Below are 21749 nucleotides of genomic sequence, written 5' to 3' on the forward strand. Positions count from 1 at the left end.
TTGGGTCTTCAGAATCATACATTGACATTACAGGCAAGCTATGGAAAATAATATATTGCCCCTGATGTCATGCGGCCCCCAGGAATTGGAAATGACCAAATATCTCTAAAAACGATTGGGATTCTGTTTCTAAACAATGTATATTCTTGTTCCTTGCGTGATGGCACATCAATTGGTATGTAGGTCATAAGCCCCGTGGGTGGTCCTGATTCCCCTGAAACAGAAAATGATCAAAAATATTGAAAACGGTTGAGTTCCCCACCCGTTAACTAAATACATATATATTCTTGTTCCTTGCGTCAAGGGACACCAAATAGAATATGTATGTGGGTCATGAACCCCGGGGTAGTCCTGATCCCCCTAGATCAGGAAGTACCTTGAAACGATTGAGATCCCCACCCCTAAACAATATACAGTACATAATCTTGTTCCTTGCGTTATGGTGCATCGAATGGTATTTATGATATGACCCTTACTGAACTTCATAGATTTTAGAAATTGGAACTAATCAAGTTTTCAATTTTTTATATAATTATGTAATATGTTTGACCCATGTGAGTCATCCTGCTGTCCCCAGTGATGACCTCGCTTCGTTTTGGAGACTTTATACTCGCCTTGATTTTAATAACATCTTGTTTCTCTATGCTTTTAATATTCAAGGGTTAATCATTTTTACATACAACGATTATAGTCATATAGAGAATCTGATGTTTACTTTTATTCAATTTAAAGACAATCAACAATGTTGATTTAAAATAGCTTGTTTTATTTTAAATGTTAAAAGATGTTCGCTGTTAATGCTTGCAAAATCTTCTTATCTTATAATTCGTAAAAAATAATATTATTAAATCAAATTATTCTGAAATACATGTCCCTAGTTTCATGAATAAATACCATTTAGTTCAAAAATATTTTTACTACTTTTTTTTGGTTGTCTTAAAGCTGCTTGGTCCGATTTTTTTTGTTATTACAGTATTAAATTTGTTTCCATACAAACCATTTATCTTAGAAAGTTACGGACTTTCTCCTATTTACACGAGCAGAATCAGTCTCCTTTCAAAGTTAGTAATATTCAAAGTAAATAAAAATAATTTCTTTTTGGGCAAACGAAAAAACAAACCAAAGTGCATCACGGGAATTCTTAGAAAAGGAAACCGTTTGGTTTCGTCCCCCGAATGATTGGGGTTCTTCAACCCGCATGCTATAAATCGATTGTAAAGAAAGCAAACTTCAGAAATATTAGCGAACAAAACGTACACATGTTTATTGTAATTTGTCTGATTATTTCGACCTTTATTTAATGCGATGTCAAAGTCGTAATACAACCATACCCGTCTCGTCGTCAGGGGTGAAATTTAACATGAGGCGAAATAACGCAGTACCCTTTTATGTCGTTTGTTTGTTAGCAAGTTTTGTACATATTTTTCTTCATTGAAATTTGGCTTAATTGACTAGAAAAAACCACTGCAATGTCTATTATTATACATATACTAAGCATAACCATCGTGTAAAATCGTGCATAAAATTTGATATGAAATCGGACCAAGCAGCTTTAACATTAATTTTTATTATATGTCTTGAACGGCAAAATCGCGTGATGTACCACTACGCCACTGTCCCACCAAAAATAATAAAATTCAGAATATTGTTAGCGTAGCTTCACAAAAACTCGCCAACTATTTCGAAGAAGTGTCTTCTCGGTAACACTACATATAGTTCATTCTTTTTCATCGAATAAAAGCCGCAAGACGACTTTAATAAAGATAATCATATTGCATGTTAAATGTATATTTTTCCCATTAAATGAAATAAGAGATGTCAGAACGGGTGATAGGATTAATATGTATATGTTTTCATCGTGTCCTTCGGGCGTGCTGTAACCAATGCAATATCAGCTGAACAATGATTTTCCCCCACACTATTTTCGTTCCTTTTATTATTGGTTGGCAGAAAGTTATCCGATAGATATGATATTAAAGTTTCAAATTGCAATCTTTTTTAAAAGAGGTACCGATATTAATTACAGAAATACGATAAGCAAGATTAATAAACATACATATTCATATTAATAAAAAAAAACCGTTTATTATGTCGTACGGTTTGATTTATTTTATGCCTTACGAAGAAGAGGGTGTTCTATGTATATCATCCATTGAGTATATTCTGATAAAGTAAGTATAGTTTGAAGACGCACCTGCTTCCTTTCTAATTTGTTTTATAAAGTGGTTCTTCTCCATGTAACAATGTGTATGGATCTTGATAATAAGATGGTGCATTGTATTGCATTGCATTACATAGTAGAAGTGTTTCATGATAAGATTATGCTTTTCTTGATATGGTTAGCTTGTTTTGAGATATGATGGGGTTTCTTTAGTAAATGTTGTGCTTATACTAGTTAATGAATCTGAGGGCCATTTTTTATTAAGTCAGTTCTTTCAAGATTTTTTTAAGATATGTGCTGCATAAGATGGTTGTATATGGTGTTTTGCACATTACACTACAATTGTTTTATGATAAAATGCTGCTTAATCCTTTGCATTACATGTTAAGGTTTGTTTCTGATAAACTAGTACTTCTTCAGTAAATACTGTTATTAACTAACAGTGTCATCTTGTAAATTTTGACTTGACCGGGTGACCGTAGGCTAAATAAAACATTTGCAACAGATCTTGTAATTTACTTTCGCCCGGTAAATTCAAAACTTATTCCACGACAGAAGATGGCGATTTTGCATGTATGTCCTGTTATTGTTCTGTGATACATTTTAGATAATGTTGCATTATTTGTTATATATAATAACAAAACCTTGTATTCGTTGGCATCTGAAATTATTTTTTCTATAAGTCGGAGAATGTAGAGCAAGAAACCCTACTAAAAACATTAATAATATGCTTTTCTTAATATGGTTAGTTTGTTTCAAGATACGATGGGGTTTCTTTAGTAAATGTGTTTATTTTGTAAAAAAAAAATTAAAAAAATGGTTATTTTACATTTTATGCTCTTTTTGGTTCATGATCCATGCAAGATGGTGTAGAATTATATTTCTGTATACTTTAGTGTTAACAATATTTTTTTGGCTATTAGATTTAACAGTTTTTCTTTTAAGTCGATGAATTATTTGTAAAATGTCTGTCTGACAATATTCATAGCGTTCATAAAAGTCAATGGGTGTGATGCAGAATACCACACTATACATATACTAGTATTTATACATGTATAAACCTTTCAACTCGGATACTCGGTACTATATATAATCTCAAGTTGTGAGAGATTACGTATCATACCAAAAGACGCAGGATGCTAGGATCTACTTTTAATTAGCTAGTAATTGATTCTGAAGGTTATATTTTATCAAGTCAGTTCTACCAAGAATTTTTTTTTTTAAATTGATACAAATATAATGGTTCAATGTACCGGTAAAGTTAACGTCCTGTTTAAAGCTGATTCCCCCTCTTCTAATTCGTTTTAAGCATAAATAACTAGTTCCTAGCATTCATCTCATACGTATTAGGTCTAAAAGTGCAATTTTCACTTCAACGTTCAAAACGTAAACAAAAACATGAGCTTTGTTTACATTACAAAGAATTGTGAGCTCTGTATCTCGCTTATAACACGACGATTCATTCAGATTTTGGTTGATTTGATTTGAACATATTTTATTGTGTAAGTTACACAAGAGGATTAGATATGCCTTACCGAAGCATTGTAAGCATTAATACCGGGGAATTTTTTTTAGACCAAAATAAGGTTGGTTTCTGATAAAATAGACTAAGTACTTCTTCAGTAAATGCTGTTGTTAATAACTAATAGCGTCGTCTTGTTTTGACTTGACCGGATGACCGTAGCCTAAATAAGATTTTGTATGAACTTTTACCCGGTAAATTCAAAACTTACATCCCGACAGAAGATGGCGATTTTGCATTTAGAACAATTTTAACAAGGCCTTGGACTTTCGGTGGGACGTAACTATCCATTTCTTACGTCAAAACAAGTTTGAATGACGCTGGTTTCAAGCGAAATATATACGCCGATTGCGTTGTCTTCGCTCGAAAGCCAGACAAATCTCGTTGATTTCAGAGTACCATGGCTGAGTGGCCTACAATGAAATAGACAAGCCTACGTCACATTGCGTTTGACACCACTACCCAAAGTCCAAGCTCTTGTTAAAATGGTTCAGTGTCCTGTTATTGTTCGGTGATACATTTTAGATAATGTTGCATTATTTGTTATAGATAATAACAATGTGTTCGTTGGCATCTGAAATTATTGTTGTTTTTTTTCTCCAGAAGTCGAAGAATGTAGAGCAAGAAACCACATAAGAACATTCACCGAGTTGATAAACTTTTCAACTTATAAATATATTATGTGATAAAATCGCAAATTGCAAGTTAGAGTCTGAGATCAATTTTATACTTGAAATATGGAGAATATAATCATCTTAATATCAGCAGGTTTAATATAAAACTCACAGACTAGTCCGGAGAAGTGTCATCAGGAATAGTTTTCTTCACCAATTATATCAAAGCTGCAGCACGAACATTCAACATAGGTCTTAGAATGTCAATGGTTTTTCTTAGATGAAATTAGAGATGTCGAAAAAAAATGATGGAGTAGTAGATGGCCGCTCTTCTTGCTCAAGTCCTTCGGGGCTAATTTATTCCACTCGTTTCACGTTCATGATTTACAAGCATAAATATACTTATTTTTTTTATTTTTTTTTTACAATGGCCTTCTCGATGTTGCAGTCGATACTAACTGTAATGCAAAATGTGAAGTAAACCGCAAAGTACAATTATTTATTTTTTTTGTCAGTTTGATCTAGGGAAGGTAACTAACATCCCCATACCCTGTACCTGATTGTCTCCACGTCCCCTCAAGAAAGAGGATATTAAGCTGCTTATTATTTCTAGATTCGCGCCAAGTTTTGCCTGATGTGACATTTGCTGACTAGTTTTATTTAAATTAGACTTTAAACGTTAAATGGTCCACCCAACATCAGACAGTGAAAGAGACGCGTTGCATGCAGGTTAATAAAAGGCTTATAAAAATATGTTAATTATTAAGGATTGTGCTTTGGTTATAATTCGCTGTCAAAAAGTATCTTTTTTTCTAAAATTCGTTTACTCTTATGTTATATGTGTGTTCGCCTATCAGATACCGGTTTCAATACGATACCACCTGGAGTTGTTGAGATGCCATTATACATTGTATTAGCTCTGGTAATAATGAGAAACTTACATGTAAATATAGGATTTATATTTTGAAAAAGGCATGTTTGGTAAAATAACAATACATGATAAAAAAAATTCCAGTTTTTGACTTCACCAGTTTGCTTTTTACGCAAGTAGTATCAACAGTATATATATATGTTCTCTCTCTCTCTCTCTCTCTCTCTCTCTCTCTCTCTCTCTCTCTCTCTCTCTCTCTGATTCTCTCTCTCTCAGTGGTTCACCTCTTTTGATTAACCTACTTTGTCCAAGACTGGAATTTGCCGTAATGATAGTGAAGTGATTTTAAAGAAAACGAATGTGTATATGTTCATAACACCCCCTCGAAACACTGCTTAGCTCTAAAAACCCTGGCGCATTTTGTGTTCAAAAAAGTAAATAATTTCCCTGCTAATTTAAGTTTTTACACGTGCTTCTTTCATGTTTTAACCCATTATATTTTGACACGATGTGTGGGTGTAAGCGAATATAACATTTCTCCCTGAGTGTTATGTTTACTTGTTTGAATATCAAATTCCTCCCCATCCTCGTACTTCATTCTCAGCATTGAAAAAATAACTGTGTTGATTTCTTCACGAATAAACAGAATTTAATTTTTTCTCAAAAATAAATAAATAAATGAAATAAGATAAAATAGATAATATTATTTGGACGAAAATCGCATATAGTTGTTCAAAACTGCAAATCGCTGCGCAATGTTATCACCTAAATAAACCCTGTATTTTGACGCATAAAAAATATTCAGCAAGGTTCATTTTAAGGAGAGAAAAAGAAAAAAAAGTAATGATTTCTCAAAAATTGGTCATCATGAACAACTTGTTATCAGCAAATTTTATTTTGACGTTATGATTGATGGAAACAAAATAATTAAAAATATAACTTACCATTTTTGCATGATTTCCGGTTGGAATTTAGTTTATTTTGAAATTCAAAGGATTTGAAGATTTCTTCAAGATTTGGTATCAGTGCTTGTTATATTAGATATTAAGAAAAATAGTCAAGTTTATAAAAACAAAAATCTTCGTTTAGTTTATGAAGAAAATAACGACTTTCATGTGGTGGGAAATTGAGAATTTCACAGTTTCATTCGATATGAACGAAAAGGCGTCAACTTATTTCTCAGATTGTTACATAATGTTGATGATATAGTAGTTCATTTGTCAATCAAAAAACGACAAACGCAGCTACGTAAAGAAAATTAAACATCCTTATAGCACATGTAAATAGATATTTCATTTTCATTGTGGTGGGGGGGGGGGGAGTGTACATTCTAAAACCTTTTTCTTTCGAATAAAATAAAAAAATGTAGTATGTTTTCCCCAATGAATGTAAGCAACCATGGTTGCTTTGTAGACGTGCTGTCTGGTGTTATCGGAACAATACTTAGTCACCTAGAGAGAAAAATGGGTGAGGGGGCTTGAAAGGAGGTGTCAACATAAAAAAAACCACCTGTAGGGCTCAGGTGTCGTGTGGGAGAATATGCGGGTGGATCCTGGCTGCAGCTACCGTGGAGTGTTAGGTGTGTGGGTAGGAGAGGACCGGGGATGGGGGAGGGGGGTTCAGCTACCGGATATAAGTGTTGGACAGGAGATGACTTGGGGTGGGTCCAGCTACCGAATATACATGTAGGTGTTGGACAGGAAATGTCTTGTGGTGGGTCCAGCTACCGTAAAGGTGTCGGATAGGAGAGGATACGGGGTGGTTTCTGTACCTTATAGAACAATAGAATCTGATTACGGGTAGGATGTAGTCTATTCATCACATGACATACATGTATGTGAATAGAAAAAAGTAACGGAAATCTCACACATTCATAAATTCTGTGACACCGTTGTGGCACTCTCTACTATACCCCGCCCTTACACCACACCTCATGTTACGGGAATGGGGGTTTGAACAGATATATGTATGGAGTTAATTAAAAATAGAAATGATTTATTAAGAAACAGCAATCATAGTCTTAAAGATTTACCAAATAATTTCTGTTGCATGATATCGAATTACGATAGAGAGTTGGTGCTTTCTTATCTCAAAGTCCTAATTAAAATTACTAAAGGCTGATAAAAAATATAACAACCAAGGTATCCAGGATTTACGCGGATTAGGTTTTACTAATATCATTACAGATAATTTATTAATTATTTTTTTTTTCAGGAATAAGATACAAGTACATGGTACCTGCGGATCAATCGGTTAGGTCTTGGTTGAAACATAACTCAGCGTAATGTTTTCTTCTGCTTTGGTTGTCACTGAATAACGATAAATTACCTCTCACAAAACGAGAAGGAATTATATTACGCACAAAATTAAATGCTATTTCAGTGTGTTACGGGGCTTAGAAATGAGGACCTGTATTAATTAAGATGAAAGCTTCTGCGTGATGTTTGATGACCCTGTAGCCTTGAATTTTTTTTATTTTTTTTCAGCCATTTTTAATTCAAGGGGGTATGGTTACAATCATATGTTTTGAAACGAATGAAAACATGAGCATGTTGTTATGATTTCCAGGTAATTCGTGTTGATGGAATATGGGTCTTCATTTAACAGCTTCGAAAAAGCCATAAATAAGGCTTAAATAGATATGGATATATAGTTAAATCTCAGAGTGAAACAAGTGCTTCGGTCGGTTGTGAAGACTGAAAAAAACTTGATTAGACTATTTAGGGAATTAACTTTTGTAAAACTGGAGCTTTGATGCATTTATCACATATATTTGTTGGATGCAATTATTTGTTAAATATATATATATATTATTATTAGTTTTTGTATTTTATATTTATCACAATTAGTCATAAGAAATAATGTAACACCCTTTATATAAACTTACCTTGAGAGCTATTACATGACATTCTTGAAAGATATTTCTTTTTCTTCTCCACCAGCACACACACATAAAAATAACTTTAAAATACGCACAAGTATTTTATCACCTTCTATTTCATCAGAAAAAAGGGACAAAGAATTTCACTTATAATTTTTATACAAACTAAAGTTGTGAAAAAACGTCCTTTTTTCTACACACCCGTTGTTTTACGATGCACTTTTACAATGAACTCATTTTACGTTGTAGGCCTAATTACGTGAATTATCTTTATCAAACGTTACCATACTCATTACAAAGAAGAAAAAAAAATTAATTACACAAACAAATACAGAAAAACGCAAGTGCTAATTTTTAATGGCCACTAAGTCGGTGAATTAGTTCACTCTGCGGGATACTAATTAGGTGTGCTAATTAATTGACCAGCCGTATTATCTCACGCAGAGCTGAAGTAATTTGTGCCAAACATTCGGGTAATGGCGTAAAAAATTGACTTTAATGGGCATGTTGGAGAGATAATAGTTTTATTTTTTTTTAAACAGTTATAATGACGGCGTATATTACACATATCTATCATCAAAGTACACTTGGCATCCTTATCATCTTTACTGTTTAACATATAAATAAAAAATACTATGGTGCACATGAGAAAAAAAAATCAAAAAATGCTTAAATCCATGCCTGGAAAAAGAAAGATAAGCACTGATTCATAAAACGTCGAGTTATTTAAAATTAAATTCTCTGGTGCACATGTTAAAAAATCGCTTCATAGCTTAAATCCATGCCTGGAAAAAGAAAGATAAGCACAAATTCATAAAACGTCGAATTATTTAAAATAAACCACCAACAAAACATTTGCCTATTAAAAAGTATGTCAAGTACAAATAAATTAGATCTAGTATAAAGGAATACATATTTTGGTGAAAATTAAAAAAAAATAATGTTCTGAGCTTTATTTCATTTGCATAAGTGGATGGCATTTCCCGTTCCAAAAAAGAAAAAAATGTTCTTCAATGACATAAATGATGTGAAGCGCGGTAATCATTGTGACTTTTTGTTTGTGATTTTTTTCCGATGTGAATTTTTGATGGTGTTAAGATAAACCACCGTAAAAAAAATAATGGACATTCAGTGGGTTTGTTTTCTTTTCAATTACCGTCAAAGGTTTGTAGAAAATGCACCCGTGGGTACGGTAATCCAAATTAAGGGATTATGACACCTGCCAGGGCGTCCTCAAAGCTTATCTTTTTAGAGATAAACCATTTAAAGAGATTAAAATCAAACTAATCATCTGCAAATTGAATTATTTTATTTCGAGTATTCAAACTTTTTTAATTGAAAGTATTTCCTCATCGAATGTCATGTGTACGCAAGGACTTAATTACCGTAGTTAGCGGGGTATATAACTGGCCTACGCTGAGGGCTGGAAACAATTGCTTGTTAATTGCACCCCCATTAAGCCCGTGAGAGAGGAACTAGTACTCGCGCTACCACAAGGCGTGTCAAGCTACTGCCCAGTGTCAACACACACATGTCGGATAAAAGCCCAGCACCCCAGAGAAACCCCATCACAGCTTTTCTGGAGCTTGAACTAGACAGTGAAATTGAAATCGGTGATTATTCAGAATTTGAAGGATCTGGAATTATGTCTGATACAGCAGGTAGGGAAATTCATTTGCTAAAACTAATGACATGGAAAATTAACTTATCTATGACTATTTTATTAACTATTAATCATCTAAAAATTATGATAACTTTTGAGACATTGTAAGCCAAATAAATTAACTCTCGAGTATTCTATCTATCTGATGAATAAAATTACTATACACATGATGTTAAATATTCAATATATTCAACTCGTGTATATAACTGTAACATGCAGGCATATTAGATATTAGCATTTAAGAACAGAGACGTTAGTGTATACACACCCCTTTCCACAACCAGATATAAACAGCATTTTTATGTCCAGCTAATTTTGAATACTTAAGTTCTGCAGTGTAATATTTTAATAGAATTTGAAAGAGGTACAAAAAATGTGCATATACATGTAACTACAGTAATTTAAGCCTCTCGCATTGACTGAGCAAAAAGGAAGCATTAAAGAAATAAAAATTCATAGAACAAAGTGAAAATTATACCGAAAGTCCTTAACAAAACGTTTATTCATCATAATTAACTTTAAAATGATTAAGAACAAAACAGTGTATGAATGAATTAAATGTATTAGAGTTATCCCTCTTTGTGTATACCAATATCTTTTTGATTCAGCAGATAACCCCTGTGTGGACCGTGCGTTTGTGGGTCAGACTCTGTACCGATGTCTCGGAGATTTCATGAAGGAGGCGTACGTCGCCAAGATAGAACAGCGAGAGATGCACCGCCAGAAAAAGTGCACGTAAGTCATTTAAATGTGACAGCATGACGTCCTATGTATGCATTTGGGCATTATTTACTACAATACATACAAATATCATCACAAAATGAATCAAATTACTTACTAGTTATTATAAAAAACAATTTAGTTTTGTATACGTTTGTAAATCTCTCAGTAACCCAAGAAATGCAAGCCCTTTTTCATTTATATTAAGAGTCCATGCAATATTCGTTAGAGAATTTTCAGACATTATTTCTGCATTTTTCAGTTTTAGAGGTCAATAAAATGTTGAAAATTCTTATTTGTAAAATAAAAAAAAGTGAGAAAAAATATGACTCAAATGGGTCATTGAGTACTGTTTGACAGCTTGGTCCCATTGACTTAATCAATAGTACACCATATATGTTTGATTACAATGCCGTAACGGTGTGATACAATGCACTCTTTACGCCCGACGAATTTGTGTACATTTTAAAAAAAACCCACAAAAAACTGCTAATCTGACGTGAAAAATATAATATAAAAGTAAAGATTAATTCAATTGTATCAAACAAAACTCAATAAAATGTCTTCATAAATGACGCATACCCCGCTGTGTTTTCAAGTTAAGAACTGAAATGTTATCGTCAATGTGAACTGGTTTCACTCTATATATCTTATGAATTATGAATACTCATGGAATTTTTTTGGTTTCAGGTTATTTGAAGAGGGCTTCAGGTGTTTTGAGAGTAAAATCCAGAGGGATTACGGCGACCGCTGCACTGCGCATGATCTGTACGACACAGCTACCTGGTTCAAGAGAGAAGTGTTCACAGACTTCGGTGTTGATCTCCGATCATGCCAATATCCAGGTAAACAAAGGAAACTGAGACGTCTAAAACTAGACATCTACCTTATAATTAAATCTCTCTTATTGTTGGGCGACAATACATCATTTAATGATATTAATACTCAACTTTTTTTTTAAATTGTTTAACATTTTTGCAAGAATCTAGTAAATAAATTTTTAAAAATCATGCATGTTTATGTACAAATCAAATGCACCTCATCAAATTTTTAACTTTCAAAAAAATTTTTTTACGGTCTTACAACTTTTAACAAATAAATTGTTTTTATTTCTCTGTTTAACCATTTCCTCGTTTCTTTGACAGCCCTACCACCCACCACCGTCCCAGCACCACCCTCAGGCCAGCCTGGATTTGTGGACATCCGGGAGAAGTCTCAGGTTGCCATGGTAGCCGGCATTGTTCTGGGAGTGGCCGTCATGTCTCTCCTCGTCATGATCTTCTTCGTCATCTTCAAAAGGTCAGTCATTGGTCACAGTTCCCCATTATCATACTAGATAATGTATTTTAAATAAAAGTCGCTTTTGAAAAACTGTGTATTGGATATCAATTTAAAAAAAAGACTATTTAATCCGACATATAAAGTACTTACATGTACGTGTACAATTATCAACACAGTATGTATATGTACGTTTTGCAGTCCACCATTAAAACCATTGGTGTCAAAAAGCTCGAAACTCAAACGTTCATTAAAAGTTAACCCTCGTTGTTTTGAGTTTGAAGGATACTTTAAGCAATTGACCGCTATCTGATACATGTTTCTTTCTTCTTTACAGGAGAATTCTGGGCGCCACCGCTCATTGCCAGGAATCTCAGATGGGAAAGAGGAAACCCCAAACAGGTCCCCCATCCCAAGGCGCTCACCAACAACATTGTCGGGTCAACATCACAGGTAAAAAAAAAAAAAGACTAGCCCATCATGATGTCAGGTTGTAAATTCTGAATTTACCGGTGGCAGTAATTTAACAACACGACAACTTGTAAATTTTGTATTTACTGCCATCCGGTGAATTCAAAATTTACAACATGACAATGATAAAAGTAGACATATATCCAACAGTTAACAATGATGATGTATATGAATAGGTAATTAAGCGGAATTACTGTCCATGCATATTATAATGGATATTTATATTTTTCTTGCAGATACTCGTTCTACACTGACCGGACTGAGTTCTGATCACAGCCTCCATCACTATACAAGGTAAAACATACATTTACAACAGAAGTCAGTTATACAGAATTTGCCTTTCTTTGAATTTCATGATCAATATATATCTTGATTTAAAAACGTCATTTTAATCCAACTTTTCTTTCTTTTTACAGCTATGAGTCTGTTCCTGCTCAGCGTGCAGCATCCCAGCACATCTACACGGAAATTGACACCATCGCCGAGCACCTTACGGGACCACCCGAGGACGTCACCAGGGTCGCCCCTATCGGCTGTTCTACCTTTATGACTGGGTATATGCCACCGGATTTTTCATGCCAGTAAGTTTCATTGATAATATACCATTGTTAGCCAGCAATTTTTTCCCCCCATATCACTTATCTTAATAATGTTCTTGGCGGCCACACATGGAATCCACCAATAATAAGAATGGAGGTGTAACTCCGCCAACTTCCCCATTTCCGGTCATTGCCCGTACTCTCCATAACGCTGTTATATTATTATTGTTTTTGGTGAATCGTAGTTCCAAGGAACTTGCATTTTACGGATCAATTGCAACATCCTTCATAACAATAGGGAAATGTGCAAACTACACCTGCTAATCTCATCTGGCTATAAGCTACATGTACCTCTAACACTCTGGGTTCTTCGAACTAATTGCCGTATTTTTGTGTAACCCCGTGGAAACAATCAATAAGATAAATTAAGGAACAAGATTGATATTTTTATTGATATCCGCAGCCAAGTATTCAATCCTTTTTTAATCTTTTTTTCCCAAAGCTTTGTTGATTGTATTATATATAATTCTAACTTTTTATCTTTTTAATTTTCAGGGGATACAACGGTTATCACAATCCTGTGAAGGACATGACTGTGGAATACGTCGCTTCCGGTGGATACTACTCCCATGCGCATGCTCCGGTGTACCAGTCTACCACAGTGCCTCTTTAAGAGGGTGATTCAAAGACCCCACCCAATCATTATGAAATGTGATACCCCCAAATAGTGCCGAAATCCAATGTGTGTTCCTATAGTTTCACCTTAAAAACTTTATAGAAACTTTTGCAAATGAAGACATTTCCTTACATGTATATATCCTATGTTGATGTTGAATTCGTTTGTTGCTATTTATTCAGAGTTTATGAACAAATAAATATTGATTATCAAAATCCCTTGTCCACTTATATTTTCATGAAATGTATCTCCAAGAACACATCAGGGGCTTGGTTCTATGGCATTGCGATTTTACGTCAATTACATGTACAAATTAATTAAACTGTCAAGTACATCTCAAGCACACAAACGTTGTTGATACGGAACAAATAATGCAGCTAACACGTGTACATGTATCTTGCTCAAACAATACACAATGCAACATAAACAAGACAATCATAGTTAGATAAGAAATCGCAATAAATGGCGGATGGCATGAGATTCTGCCGTAAGACCGTCAACCACCAGGCGTTCACTGTCAGCACAGACAGGTGCGCGTATCTCCTGCCATCTCACACGGCCTAAAATAAACCAAAGTTCCATACAACGCACTTTTTGAGGGAGGAAAGTTTGTATTTTTTGTTAGTAAAATGTTATTAATAACTCCACAATTTTTTACACACATTTGTAACGGAGGTTAATTTTTTTTCATCACAAAATACTGAAATAACTTTACAATATATATATATATATATACATGTATATATGTAGTTATTTGGTTAAACTTGAATAACTCTCTCTCTCTCTCTCTCTCTCTCTCTCTCTCTCTCTCTCTCTCTCTCTCTCTCTCTCTCTCTCTCTCTCTCTCTCTCTCCTTGATATCAATTTTATATATATAAACAAATATCAAGAAGCAACCCCGAAATCGGTTAGCCAAACATACATATTGACTGATGCGTCTCTGTCTAAGTATTGGCTGAAAAAAATCCGTCAAAATTAGCCACTCACTTAGATATCCAGAGGTTATAATCTCCAGAATGTTTTCTCGCATTCTATTTTAAGTCTATCTGGGATGCAAATCTCCAAAGAAAAAGGGCTGCCGTTAGCTTGGGTGTCCGGTGTATGACATTTATATATATGTATGTCTGTGTTGCCAAGATGTATACACGCGCATCTATTTATTTCAACAATGTAACCTGTTGATGCAACTCGTCGTATTGAAGCATCACTGCAACACAACGTCTACTTAAAACAGCAATGCATGGTCAACTAATTAAGATATTACTTATTCCGACCTAGATAATTTTAACAAATAGCGGGAAAACAGTAAGTCGGCTCTTGCTATAGGAATAGTTGCCGTTGCGTTTTCTGCCTCTGCTAGAAACATTGGATTCTCAATCTGTTACGAAGTTTTTGCCTGTTTTTGCAATTATTACGTTATTGGCGTGACCAGGCTGGCAGTACCTGTTTAAAAACACGGAGAAACCCCCAACGCATATGACTTATCACCAGGAATGAATCCAGCAAGCTTCGATCCAAGGTAAGCTCCGTCATCTTGCTTTTAAGATTTATTCATTTATACTGCAAAATCAGGGTCCGGAACCATTAACCTCGAGAAGCGCTTACTTTTATCCCAATCTTACTTACTATTTTATATCGTGTATATTCCATTTGGTAAAGCGAGACTAAGATCCATAGTGAGTTTGCCTAAGTTGTCGTCTAAGTTTTACGGCCCGAGTATTGTTCAAGTTTTATTACCCCGGGTGGCGTGTGAGTTGGCCCCAGAGCATTTTTTTTTATCATTCTTTTGTATGATTTACATATTGTAATGATCAATGATGCAAGTTTTCTTTATGAATTTGATGGACTTTGTTGTTGTAAATAAGGTTACTGTTAGGCACGAGAATCAGTGATATATATATATATATATATATTTTTCACAATCACCTGATCTTACATACATGTATACTACGCATGGAAAAAAAAGTAACAACGTATACTCGTAGATGTACGCATAGTTATAATATCTTCATTGTTTTTGTTGGCTGTATGTATATGGAAAAGACATGATAACTATGACACATGGAGATTCAAACTTCAATAGGCATATCATATTGGAGGAGTAAGAGCCATGAAAACAAGCACCTGCTCGCAGATTACCAGGCGCGCGAGGGAGGTGTGTTTATTAATTCTTGGGGGAGGTGTCACTATTTGTAGATAACCTTTCGATTAATTGGAAAGAAAAGGGGTTGAGCGAATTATTACGCACTCAAAAGAAGAAGAATACTATTCTCTCTAACACAAAAATCCAATGTTTTGAAATTTTATGATTTTATACATTACAATTATGAAATAAAACCGGACATTGTACAATTGTATGATGTGCGACAACAAAGGAAAGAATTCACATTAAGATAGACATTTATAAAAATTATGATCCCTATATCTAGATATTGTTATTAAACAAATGTTTTTTTTAGCCCCAGGGGCGTTTACGGACAAAAATCGTAGTTTAGAACGTGTCTTTTTGTTCATATTTTGATAACTTGCTTGAATGATAAATATCGATAGACGAAGAAGATTTGATTTGATGAAAAATGTCACTCTAAATTATTAATGATATTTTGAAACGTTTTAAGACTTGGGGACATTTGTGTACATCCGTTAAATCTTTCCACACAACCCCCTCCTCTTAAATAATAATAAAAATTAAAAAAACGAAAACAGAGATATTGAAATATCTGATAAACTTTGTTATACATAGAATGATGATCAAGTGAGGGTTTTGGAATTGCAGAAAGATAAGTCACACACATAGTCGACATGCTGCGATTTTATCTGATTAACGAAGAGGCGCGAAGAAAATAAAAACGTAAAGGTTCTGATTATACTTAACCGAGAAACCTGGGACAGGGGCAGTTTTTACAACATTATACCAGCTATAATGAAAATATCAAAACAAAACCAATCTGCAAATAAATACATGTTATGTATAGCATTCAGCTTTAAAAATGAAAGTGTTTCAGTATATCAATTACATTTTATCGAGTTAGAAAAGGAGGAAAATTTAATAGATTTATTATGTATACATGCTTATTTGTTTATGGATTTAATCATTCTTTTAAGAAATAACTTTTAAAATATCTCGAAAAGTAAATGGTACATGATAATTTTTGCCCAAAGAATCTTAATTCAAATAGGAGAAATAGCTGTAATTTCACTTATCAATATTGTTTTAAGCATTATGTATTTGGTTAATGGGCAATAATATCAACTCCTCCCAAACAAAATTAGCATTGTTAACAGGAGAAGATTACTGCATGGTTTCTAATTTTAGGGAATAGATGATCTATCGACCGAAAGAAAAGCGATATCCCTAACTTGGAACAATTTTATGCATATATTGATTTAGATACAAACCTATCTAATTGTATAGATTATGAGAAAATTCTACTACTCGTTGTGAACTATAAATTTGCTACCTTCATGTTACTATGTTAAAGCTTGAATTAATAGTTAATGTGTTGGACTTAGTATACTGGGTATCGACATTTTTGTTATTTTTGGGGTGGGGAGGGGGGGGGGGGGAGAAAATGAAGAATACTTGTGGATATGACAAAGATATCTCATTGAAGCAGAGTAAACAACGTGTTCGATATGTATTTATTTTTTGCACGATTAAGGGGAGGGGGGTAGTTCGATTTTGTTTACCCATAAAATCCTATCTTCCCTAAGATATTGATTACATTTACATGGCGCGTTAATCTTTAAATACTTATATGTTTTGAACATATTTTATCACATATTATTTACATGTACCATGAATTTAAATACAATACTAGTACTCGTACCTATCAATTTACTGAATAGGTTCCCACTATGTATGAATAAAATGAAATACCGTACAACATGATGTAAAGAACTAAAAGGAAAAAAGAGATACTAGTATATGAAGATCAAAAGGATACTAGAGTACCAACAATGTAAAGGTCTTGTAAATATCTTACAATTTGTTATAAATCTAAGCATAGCAGGGAAAGGCTTATCGTTGGTTTTATAATCTAAGTTATCCTTTCCCAAAAGAAATTCAGGTATTGAAGAAAGCATTAGAAATTAAAATTGTTTGAATACAAGGAATAAGTGATTCATGAATGCATGTATATGCTTATATTTACATTTTCCAGTGTCTTTGCCTGTGATAACACTTCGTATCGATTTTGTACTGTATAACTCATAAAGCCAAATTGAGGCGCCAGCGGGGTTTGCTTATCCATATTAAAATATTTAATCGTACGATGGTTTAAAATTATATAAATATAAGTAATAAGGAATCATTCTTTGAATATTATGAGGAGATAATTTCGGTCGGGGCGTGATCAAATCTATCATAAAGCCCTTCGGATTTATTGGATTTGACCACGCCCCGACCAAAATTATCAACTCATAATACTCAAAGAGTAATTCCTTATTCCTTATATCTCGAATCGAACACGGCCTACAGAGTCAATGAGTCAGCGATATTTCTTCTTTGTTTACTAAATAAAATCTCAGCAATAGTTTTACGTTAGTTTATAAGAATTACACAGTTTGAGTATTTGTTACTCTTTTACCGTTAAGAAAATATTTTTAAAACTATTGCAGTAGTCATCGGTAGAAAAATGTGCCTCTTCCAAACTGGCAAAATGACGTTGCTTTTAGTTCATGTATTAAATTTAAATCCGTATAGGACGATTGATTGAATCACAAGTACATGTATAAATCCTTCTGTTCGAAATTAGAATTGATTGAATTTTGCATTTATCCAAGTAGGTATCGGAATAAGTTGAGTTGAGTATCCGCTTCAATGAAAATAAGGATGAAATTGAGTTTAATATCCAGGTTGATATTTAGGTTTGATTTTTAATTATTAAGTATCCATTTAGCTGGATATTAGGATTTCCTTGAGTTTCGGGACGATTCAGGTATATGTAGATTTAAGGATTGATTGAGTTTCGAATCCATTTAGGCAAACACAATGATGGGTTGTCTTCTATATCCTTTCAGTTGGATAGCAGGGTTAAAATTGAATCCATTCAATTGGATACTAGGTTTTCTCTGTGATGTTTCTATTCATACGAACATAAGAACCGATTGATTTGTATCCAATGAAGATAACGGAATTGTTTGATGTTTGTAATTCTCAAAGTCGTTTCTTGGTTCAACAAGTTTTCGATAGATTGATTGAGTTTCGAATCCATTTAGGCAAACACAATGATGGGTTGTCTTCTATATCCTTTCAGTTGGATAGCAGGGTTAAAATTGAATCCATTCAATTGGATACTAGGTTTTCTCTGTGATGATTCTATTCATACGAAAATAAGAACCGATTGATTTGTATCCAATGAAGATAACGGAATTGTTTGATGTTTGTAATTCTCAAAGTCGTTTCTTGGTTCAACAAGTTTTCGATAGAGGATACGAGAGTGATACTAACGAAGGCGAAATTATTGATTTTAGTTTTATAAGGTTTTTTTTCTATAAGCTTAATGTACATAGACCTTCTGAAAAGAGAGACAACTCTTACAGATGAAGTTTTCCTATCTTAATCTTTCAAAAATTTCTCAAAATCATTTTGAACTCATTTGGATGTCGATTCTAATTAAGACTTCGTGTTTTAAAAATCATTATGAAGGAACATCTTTTATACAAGTGTGGGAAAAAATAAGGAACATATTAAAAACAATATAATTGTGCAAAAATTAAAATACTTAAAAGTACAGAGTGTATTCGCGTTTCTTATTCCTCGGCAATTCAGGTGTTTCACATTGCTTTTCCAGACGATCTAAATCTACAGGCATGTGTTTGTTTAATAATAGAACTTCAGAGGGTCTTTATTAACTTTACATGCACATTTGAACAATTATATGACTTAATTGAATAACTATCATAATGCATGTTGCATGGAATGGTAACAAATTTGATCAGTTGTTTATCTTATCTCGGGCTTACTGTTTCCCGTTTTACACCCCACAAACAAGTCTAAAAATATCCCCCACAAAACTTCACAGACCCCCAAGTTGTAACAAATCGTGGAGGCGCAGACAGAGTAAATGCAGCGAAACATGGATAGAAGATAACTTTTTCTCAGAACCTTGGCTGCATGCAAGACGTATGTCAATACGTATCAAAACACAGAGACAACCCCTTAAAATTTATTCGAAAATAATTAGCATATTCTTCGTCCAATCTCTGTATTAGATTTGAAGTCGAAGCAAATTTTCCATGCAAAATTGACCAGGGAACTAAAAGAGTTCAATCAAATACTATTACAGTATGTATTACAAAGAGAACGTTGCGCCAATATTTTACTATAAACACTGAAATTTCCTATCATGCCCGGATGTACAGGGAGTCAGGTTGGGTCTGGAATTTTTTTAAGAGCCGAGCATGCGTTTGATCAAAATGCATTCATTATATTTTCAAGGTGACCGACTTAATTTTTGATTGCGCTACAGTATCACTTTGCAGGAATGATATACTAGTATAAATAGTGCCTTAACTTAGTAACTTTAATGACTACACACTATGGTACAATGTGAATGGAATAGGTTATTTCGTAAAGAATATTGTACATATATGTAAAGGTCGAGGCAATTTGCATGATTAAGAAATCAGAAATGCATGTAGTTGTAGTAGCATCCCTTGACTCTTAGCAATATTGTATTACACAACTGTAAGAAGTTTTTTTTTCTAATATTGGCTAAACAAAATCGTGTCGGCAAATGACTTTAAACCTCCTACATAACAACGAGTACATACATCAGGCATTGTCCATAAATTGTTTTATTAAAATAGAAACGAAATGCGTGCTTCTATAGCAATAATAGTAGAATATTCACTGCAGTATAGTTAAGATGATTAAAACATGTTTGGTTTCTCAAGTCAATACCAAAATAGAAAGCTATAAATGCTTACGATAAAAAGGAGTAATTGTATAAAATTTTAGTTTAAATAGTGCAAATGACGTCATAACTGTGATATAACTATATGAAACGTGTAAATTTTTATGCAAACATGTTAGTTTCGCCACTGTATGCAACTTGACGTATTTTGTCAGAATTCACATGCGTCGACATAATGGCAGTATGATTGACCACCTACATACAGGTATATGTTTATAAAATGTTAGTATAAACCATTTTTCTAAAATACCTGCGCACATACGTGGTGGTCATGAATGGTATCAATGCGCGCTCTGTATCATTCTGATCCAGGAAACTCGAAGGGATGTACATTTATTACAATACAATACATGCAAATACCACAGTACCCCAACGCCTTTCTAACAGAGGCGAATAACCCTCTCAATCAACATTAAAGGCTAACGCTCTCCGAGTAGCAAAACATGGCTTTCGACTCCCAAAAGATCAAGGGACTGCAAGCCATTCATAACCTGTGCTTTTTTCGCTGCATAGTTTGGCACGTCCTTCAGTGATAGCCTTAGTGGCTCACTTAATACCAAACTTTATCTCTAAAATGCGTTAATCAGGGAATATAACGAACATTTCCATCGATTCCAAATCCATAAATACGACATAATATTCTCAGAGTAGCCATAAAGTAGTCTTTTTATTGTCGTAAAATAATAAAGCTGGGGTGAAGTAAGGTGAAGTCGTAAAGTTTGTTGGTTTGATTGTCGTAAGTGAGATTGTCATCGCTAACGATGCTCAGTCACAAGTATTTTGTTGAAGCTTTGACTCGTTAGCAAACCTCATAGAAATAATTGTGTTTGAAGTGCAGCTATTCTCTATTTTACCATTTCTATCACATGTACAAAAAAAGAGACTCGATACAGATATCATCACTGAGCCATTTTAACAAGATCATGGCATGGACTTGGAATAGTTTGAGACCACCAAACTGAGTACAACTCATTTGTTGTAGCCATACGCCATAGCCATCTAGTATTCTTAAGTTAATTGTCGGACATACAATATATGACAAATTATTGTCATATATTACGAGAATTAATCAATTTACGCCATTTGTAATGGGACAAAGACTGTCCATCTATACAAAAGGTGTACTACAGCTGTAACGAGGTCACTGACTCTAATGGCATTTTTCCATGTAAGTTCTAATTTAAAAAAAGTCCCTAAATATATATACAATTTAATCATATACTGGTGTATTTACATTTTCCAGTGTCTCTGTCTGTGATAACACTAAGAATCGATTTTGTAACGTACAGTCCAATACATTTCATGATATCAATGACTATTTTGACGGCCAATTGTACAAATGCTGAAAATTATATAAATATAAGTAATAAGGAATCATTCTTTGAATATTATGAGGTGATCAAATACGGTCGGTTGTGATCAAATCGATCATA

General features: G+C 33.8%; 2 protein-coding genes across 3 annotated transcripts in view; both read left to right on the top strand.

Annotated features, from left to right (window-relative positions):
* Positions 1-9460: 9460 nt before the first annotated feature.
* LOC105345176 (uncharacterized) lies at positions 9461-13611 on the top strand. 2 transcript variants are annotated; one of them, XM_034472278.2, is made up of 8 exons: positions 9461-9710; positions 10321-10447; positions 11123-11277; positions 11578-11731; positions 12048-12163; positions 12418-12475; positions 12598-12762; positions 13276-13611. In XM_034472278.2, the coding sequence occupies exons 1-8, from the start codon at positions 9581-9583 to the stop codon at positions 13391-13393; spliced, it is 1023 nt and encodes a 340-aa protein (XP_034328169.2). In that variant the 5' UTR covers positions 9461-9580; the 3' UTR covers positions 13394-13611. The 2 variants fall into 2 exon arrangements, with proteins under 2 accessions (XP_034328169.2, XP_034328171.2); XM_034472280.2 differs by having other exon boundaries at positions 10324-10447.
* Positions 13612-14721: 1110 nt separating this feature from the next.
* Positions 14722-21749, top strand: part of LOC105345175 (5-hydroxytryptamine receptor 1) — a 62998-nt gene continuing 55970 nt past the window's right edge. Inside the window, exon 1 of the mRNA XM_011453240.4 lies at positions 14722-14915. The gene's annotated coding sequence lies outside the window, so the exon portion shown is untranslated. The remainder of the gene's footprint in view (positions 14916-21749) is intronic.

This window comes from Magallana gigas, chromosome 8, assembly GCF_963853765.1.
Source record: "Magallana gigas chromosome 8, xbMagGiga1.1, whole genome shotgun sequence".
Taxonomy (NCBI): Eukaryota; Metazoa; Mollusca; class Bivalvia; order Ostreida; family Ostreidae; genus Magallana; species Magallana gigas.

What these genes read in the sequence shown, in the direction of transcription:
- LOC105345176 (XM_034472278.2), top strand. Translation starts at nt 9,581, where the DNA reads ATGTCGGATAAAAGCCCAGCACCCCAGAGAAACCCCATCACAGCTTTT. An exon ending in CACCGCCAGAAAAAGTGCAC is followed by an intron (nt 10,448 to 11,122) that starts GTAAGTCATTTA and finishes TTTTGGTTTCAG; the next exon opens with GTTATTTGAAGAGGGCTTCA. An exon ending in TTGTCGGGTCAACATCACAG is followed by an intron (nt 12,164 to 12,417) that starts GTAAAAAAAAAA and finishes TTTTTCTTGCAG; the next exon opens with ATACTCGTTCTACACTGACC.